The sequence below is a fragment of the Rana temporaria genome, chromosome 6 (genome assembly GCF_905171775.1).
Source record: "Rana temporaria chromosome 6, aRanTem1.1, whole genome shotgun sequence".
In the NCBI taxonomy this organism is placed as follows: Eukaryota; Metazoa; Chordata; class Amphibia; order Anura; family Ranidae; genus Rana; species Rana temporaria.
This window is the reverse complement of record NC_053494.1, coordinates 721,213-728,394: the sequence shown is the minus strand read 5'-3', so window position 1 is coordinate 728,394 and position 7,182 is coordinate 721,213. Positions and strand designations below refer to the sequence as shown.

General features: G+C 62.8%; 1 protein-coding gene across 1 annotated transcript; it reads right to left on the bottom strand.

Moving 5' to 3' along the window:
- Nucleotides 1–499: 499 nt before the first annotated feature.
- On the bottom strand, nt 500–6,960 carry CD2BP2 (CD2 cytoplasmic tail binding protein 2). The gene is made up of 6 exons (XM_040355825.1): nt 6,818–6,960; nt 4,002–4,134; nt 2,792–2,949; nt 1,489–2,080; nt 900–994; nt 500–820 (listed from the first exon to the last, which is right to left on the bottom strand). Exons 1-6 carry the CDS (start codon nt 6,887–6,889, stop codon nt 716–718), a joined length of 1,155 nt encoding a protein of 384 aa, XP_040211759.1. The 5' UTR covers nt 6,890–6,960; the 3' UTR covers nt 500–715.
- Nucleotides 6,961–7,182: the final 222 nt, after the last annotated feature.

Genomic DNA, 7,182 nt, shown 5'->3' with positions numbered 1-7,182 from the left:
ATGACCGGGGAGGTCCATCTGGAGAGGTGGTCCCAGATGACCATGGAGGGTCCCTCTGGAGAGGTGGACCCAGATGACCATGGAGGGTCCCTCTGGAGAGGTGGACCCAGATGACCGGGGAGGTCCATCTGGAGAGGTGGACCCAGATGACCGGGGAGGTCCATCTGGAGGTGGACCCAGGATGACCGGGGAGGTCCATCTGGAGAGGTGGACCCAGATGACCATGGAGGGTCCCTCTGGAGAGGTGGACCCAGATGACCATGGAGGGTCCCTCTGGAGAGGTAGACCCAGATGACCATGGAGGGTCCCTCTGGAGAGGTGGACCCAGATGACCAGGGGGCGGTCCCTCTGGAGAGGAGGGGCACTGTGTATCACAAATAATGGGCTATACAGACACAAGATATGAAGACGATGTATGGAGCCTCCAGGGAAGGGTCACTAAGGCCGGCCTCCGCACACAGCCGTCTATTTGAACCCTCAGAGATACGAGGAGAGAATATAAAAGTTCAATGAAAGTTTTATTACAAACATCTTGTCAGAGACACACACCGAAGTCCGTCTCTCCCCACCACATCACATATGGAGTCTCTGGATAGGAGGTCTTAGTCAGACAGCAAAGGCTTCTGGGAAGATCGAGGGGGAGCTCACATACAGTCCTGCCACCAGGGGCACCGATGAAGCGAGATATAAATCCGCAGCGCGGCGGCGACGTTCCTCACACATACAGGTCGAAGTCTATCCGATGAGAGTTGTAGAACTGCCCACCGGTGATCCGCCGGCAGTAGACTCCATCCGAGAAGTATCCCTGGTCCACCCATTCCTGGGGAGAAGAAAGACAATACAATGAGGGGTGGGGCTACATAGCAGGGGTGGGGGAGGGGGAGAGGGTGGAGTCTTACCTGCATCTGTGTGCTGGTGAAGGGTCCGTACAGCTCGGCGCTGTCCTTGTTCTCCCATCTGTATTCCCACAGAACTTCGTCTATAACCGGCGACTCTGGGGAGGAAGAGAAGAAAGGAGGATCAGATTTAAAGATGGCGGCGGACCTGGGCACTGCCCTTCCCCCATCTGCCAACCCCCTTCCCTGGGCACTGCCCTTCTGTCTGCCAACCCCCTTCCCTGGGCACTGCCCTTCCCCCCGTCTGCCAACCCCTTCCCTTCGTCTGCCAACCCCTTCCCTGGGCACTGCCCTTCTCCTGTCGGCCAGCCCCCTTCCCTGGGCACTGCCCTTCCCCCCGTCTGCCAACCCCTTCCCTTTGTCTGCCAACCCCTTCCCTGGGCACTGCCCTTCTCCTGTCGGCCAACCCCTTCCCTGGGCACTGCCCTTCCCCAGTATGCAAACCCCTTCCCTTCGTCTGCCAACCCCTTTCCCTGGGCAGTGCCCCCCCCCCCTGCCAACCCCCTTCCCTGGGCACTGCCCTCCCCCCCCTGCCAACCCCTTCCCTGGGTACAGCCCTTTCCCCGTCTGCCAACCCCTTGCTGGGCATTACCTTCCTTCTTCTCCAGCTTCTCCTCGGTCACCTCGTCAGCGAACATGTCCAGGGAGGGCGCGGCAGTCATTCCTCGTAATCGGAAGGCCAGCTTCTCATACGTGTCCTGATACACTTCATACACTCCCAGCGCCACCATCTGGTCAGCCAGAGAAATGAGCTGATTCAGAGGCTCCGCCTCCTCCGCCTCCTTCCTCTCTGCCGCCTTCCTCTCCGCCATCGCCTTCCTCTCCGCCTCCTTTCTCTCCACATCCTCCTGCTCCTGTTGCTGGATGTCGCTTTGATCCATGGGTGCGTCCTTCTCCTCCCCCTCCATCCCCTCCTCTTCTCCTCCCGCCGGTGATGGAGCTTTAATGCCCCGAGACTCCGATCCGCCTCTTCTTCCTCCTCGTCCTCGCCGCACTTTCTGGGGCCTCTTCCTGTCGCCTCCTAAACGCCGGATACCCTTCGCCACCGTCTCCCCCGGCAACAAAAACTTCAAGATCTCCTCCAATAACGTCTTCATCTCTAGGGGAGCCCGACCCTCATCATTGTCTGAACCCTCCTCCTCCCCAGAGCCGGGAGGGGGCGCCGCGCGTTCCTTAATCTGAACCTAGCAGAGGAAGACAGGGGTGAGGGGGATACAGAGCAGGGCAACAATGAATGGAGGGGGGGGACTGGAGGGGTAATATAGACAGAGCAGAGAAACAATGAATGGAGGGGGGGGGGGACAGGAGACTGGAGGGGTAATACAGACAGAGCAGGGCAACAATGAATGGGGGGGGGGGGCAGGAGACTGGAGGGGTAATATAGACAGAGCAGGGCAACAATGAATGGGGGGGGGGGGGGACAGGAGACTGGAGGGGTAATATAGACAGAGCAGGGCAACAATGAATGGAGGGGGGGGGACTGGAGGGGTAATATAGACAGAGCAGGGCAACAATGAATGGGGGGGGGGCAGGAGACAGGAGGGGTAATATAGACAGAGCAGGGCAACAATGAATGGAGGGGGAGGGCAGGAGACAGGAGGGGTAATATAGACAGAGCAGGGCAACAATGAATGGAGGGGGGGGGCAGGAGACAGTAGGGGTAATATAGACAGAGCAGAACAACAATGAATTGGGGGGGGGGGACAGGAGACTGGAGGGGTAATATAGACAGAGCAGAGCAACAATGAATGGGGGGGGGGACCATACAATGTCGCTGTGCCTTGTGGGGAGTATTTTGCGGCTCCACACTGGTCGGATATTCCTGTGGGGTCATGTGACACACATCTGACCTCCGATTGGAGGATTAGGGATCACATGTAAGCGCCGCTCCTTACCCAATCAATGTTGTCCAGCCAGTGGTCTCGGATCTGGGCCTCTTTATTCAGGAAATAATTGCCCTCGGAGTCAAAGTGCCCCTCCTCCATCTCTTCCTTTAGGTTGAAGGGTGTGATCTGCACTCCCCCCTCCGAATCCAGGGTGGCGCTCTCCTGGCCTGAAACACAAATAACGGCATCCAGGTGACACCCATGTACAGCCCCTCCCACTGTGCACTTCACCGACCACATGATGCCTAGGGAAAACCCACCCACCTTCCTCTGACCACACTGCCCCCCACCCCTCTGACCACACCGCCCCCCACCCCTCTCACAAGTCCCCTCCCCTCCGACCACACCGCCCCCTCCCCTCCGACCACACCGCCCCCTCCCCTCTGACCACACCGCCCCCCACCCCTCTGACCACACCGCCCCCCACCCCTCTGACCACACCGCCCCCTCCCCTCTGACCACACCGCCCCCCACCCCTCTGACCACACCGCCCCCCACCCCTCTGACCAGTCCCCTCCCCTCCAACCACACCGCCCCCTACCCTCTGACAAGTCCCCTCCCCTCTGACCACACCGCCCCCCCACCCCTCTGACCAGTCTCCTCCCCTCTGACCACACCGCCCCCTCCCCTCTGACCACACCGCCCCTCCCCTCTCACAAGTCCCCTCCCCTCTGACCACACCGCCCCCCACCCCTCTGACCAGTCCCCTCCCCTCTGACCACACCGCCCCGCACCCCTCTGACCACACCGCCCCGCACCCCTCTGACCACACCGCCCCCTCCCCTCTGACCAGTCCCCACCCCTCTGACCACACCGCCCCGCACCCCTCTGACCACACCGCCCCCTCCCCTCTGACATGTCTCCTCCCCTCTGACCCCACCGCCCCTCCCCTCCCACAAGTCCCCTCCCCTCTGACCACACCGCCCCCTCCCCTCTGACCCCACCGCCCCTCCCCTCTCACAAGTCTCCTCCCCTCCAACCACACCGCCCCCTCCCCTCTGACAAGTCCCCTCCCCTCTGACCACACCGCCCCCCACCCCTCTGACCACACCGCCCCCCACCCCTCTGACCACACCGCCCCTCCCCTCTCACAAGTCCCCTCCCCTCTGACCACACCGCCCCCTCCCCTCTGACAAGTCCACTCCCCTCTGACAAGTCTCCTCCCCTCCCACCACACCGCCCCCTCTCCTCTGACAAGTCCCACTCCTCAGACTTTTACCTTCCACGTCCTCTGGGGCCAACATGTTGTATTTGGCTGAATCTCTGGGGTCTTCCTCTTCATCCTCCTCATCGCTGTCCAAAGAATGTTTTCCCTTAAATCTGCTGCCGGGACCCCCCACCGCCTCCGGGTACTGCGAGGAAAGGAAAAGAGAGACTGTCACGGAGGGTCCTACCCTCCCCCCCCCACCCCACCGCCTCCGGGTACTGCGAGGAAAGGAAAAGAGAGACTGTCACTGAGGGTCCTACCCTCCCCCCCCACCGCCTCCGGGTACTGCGAGGAAAGGGAAAGAGAGACTGTCACTGAGGGTCCTACCCCCCCCCCACCGCCTCCGGGTACTGCGAGGAAAGGAAAAGAGAGACTGTCACTGAGGGTCCTACCCCCCCCCCCCCCCACCGCCTCCGGGTACTGCGAGGAAAGGAAAAGAGAGACTGTCACTGAGGGTCCTACCCTCCTCCCCCCACCGCCTCCGGGTACTGCAAGGAAAGAGAGACTGTCACGGAGGGTCCTACCCCCCCCCACCGCCTCCGGGTACTGCGAGGAAAGGAAAAGAGAGACTGTCACTGAGGGTCCTACCCTCCCCCCCCACCGCCTCCGGGTACTGCGAGGAAAGGAAAAGAGAGACTGTCACTGAGGGTCCTACCCTCCTCCCCCCACCGCCTCCGGGTACTGAGAGGAAAGAGAGACTGTCACTGAGGGTCCTACCCCCCCCCACCACCGCCTCCGGGTACTGCGAGGAAAGAGAGACTGTCACTGAGGGTCCTACCCTCCTCCCCCCACCGCCTCCGGGTACTGAGAGGAAAGAGAGACTGTCACTGAGGGTCCTACCCTCCCCCCCCCACCGCCTCCGGGTACTGAGAGGAAAGATAGACTGTCACTGAGGGTCCCCCCGGGGAGGAAGGAGGAGAGGGATCCCCCCGGGGAGGAAGGAGGAGAGGGATCCCCCCGGGGAGGGAGGAGGAGGAGGAGGAGAGGGATCCCCCCGGCGAGGGAGGAAGGAGGAGAGGGATCCCCCCGGCGAGGGAGGAGGAGAGGGATCCCCCCGGCGAGGGAGGAGGAGGAGAGGGATCCCCCCGGCGAGGGAGGAGGAGGAGGAGGAGGAGGAGGAGAGGGATCCCCCCGGCGAGGGAGGAAGGAGGAGAGGGATCCCCCCGGGGGGGGGGGAGGAGGAGAGGGATCCCCCGGGAGGAAGGAGGAGAGGGATCCCCCCGGGGAGGAAGGAGGAGAGGGATCCCCCCGGGGAAGAAGGAGGCGAGGGATCCCCCCGGGGAAGAAGGAGGAGAGGGATCCCCCCGGGGAGGAAGGAGGAGAGGGATCCCCCCGGGGGGGGAAGGAGGAGAGGGATCCCCCCGGGGGGGGGGGGAAGGAGGAGAGGGATCGCCCCGGGGGGGGGGGAGGAGGAGAGGGATCCCCCCGGGGAGGAAGGAGGAGAGGGATCCCCCCGGGGAAGAAGGAGGCGAGGGATCCCCCCGGGGAGGAAGGAGGAGAGGGATCCCCCCGGGGAAGAAGGAGGAGAGGGATCCCCCCCGGGGAAGAAGGAGGCGAGGGATCCCCCGGGAGGAAGGAGGAGAGGGATCCCCCCGGGGAGGGAGGAGGAGAGGGATCCCCCCGGGGAGGAAGGAGGAGAGGGATCCCCCCGGGGAGGAAGGAGGAGAGGGATCCCCCCGGGGAGGAAGGAGGAGAGGGATCCCCCCGGGGAGGAAGGAGGAGAGGGATCCCCCCGGGGAGGAAGGAGGAGAGGGATCCCCCCGGGGAGGAAGGAGGAGAGGGATCCCCCCGGGGAGGAAGGAGGAGAGGGATCCCCCGGGGAGGAAGGAGGAGAGGGATCCCCCCGGGGGAGAAAGGAGGAGAGGGATCCCCCCGGGGAGGAAGGAGGAGAGGGGTCCCCCCCGGGGAGGAAGGAGGAGAGGGATCCCCCGGGGAGGAAGGAGGAGAGGGATCCCCCCAGGGAGGAAGGAGGAGAGGGATCCCCCCGGGGAAGAAGGAGGCGAGGGATCCCCCCGGGGAGGAAGGAGGAGAGGGATCACCCCGGGGAGGAAGGAGGAGAGGGATCACCCCGGGGAGGAAGGAGGAGAGGGATTCCCCGGGGAGGAAGGAGGAGAGGGATCCCCCGGGGAGGAAGGAGGAGAGGGATCCCCCCAGGGAGGAAGGAGGAGAGGGATCCCCCCGGGGAGGAAGGAGGAGAGGGATCCCCCCGGGGAGGAAGGAGGAGAGGGATCCCCCCGGGGAGGAAGGAGGAGAGGGATCCCCCCCCCGGGAGGAAGGAGGAGGAGAGGGATCCCCCCGGGGAGGAAGGAGGAGAGGGATCCCCCCGGGGAGGGAGGAGGAGAGGGATCCCCCCGGGGAGGAAGGAGGAGAGGGATCCCCCCAGGGAGAAAGGAGGAGAGGGATCCCCCCGGGGAGGAAGGAGAAGAGGGATCCCCCCGGGGAGGAAGGAGGAGAGGGACCCCCCCGGGGAGGAAGGAGGAGAGGGATCCCCCCGTGGGAGGAATATTATTGGGATTTTGTGTCATTTGAACGATCGATGAGAAAACGTGGCGCGATGTAAAGAACGAGAACATCCGCCGCTTCATTCTCCGGGGTCTCTGATAAAAATTGGGGGGTTCCAGTAAATAAACGCAGATTTTCGGGGTGAAATCAAGAATATTGGGGGGTGATTTTGTCACTTTAGTGTGTCTCTGGAGTGACCGCCATTTCATTCTCCGGGGTCTCTGCTGACAGGTTTGGGGGTTTTATAAAGGTGTGAGGGGGAGAAGAACGGAGGGATCAGGAAGGATCGCACCCCTTCCCCCTCTCTACATCCGGGATTCTCTCACCGTCTTCTTGGCGGAGCTCCGCCCCTCATCTTCCCCCTCCTCCTCCTCCAGGAAAGTCACCCGCCTCTTCATCCTCTCCGGTTCTCGCCGCTGCTCGGTGTGTTCGGCGCACACTGATGACGTCACCCCACCGCCGGATTTTCAACGTTACGTACAGCGTAGGGTGGGCGTGGTCTGGGTTTGATCAGCGAGGTGACATAAGGGGGGGAGGTGCTCTACCTAAAAACCAATCACAGAGCGCACTGTGTGTGACGTCATGTACGTATACAGAGCACGCACGTTACCCGGAAGTGTTCATGTATCACAGTCACTGATCATCCAATCACAGCCTAGAACACAGCTATGTATATATACCTCATATAGGG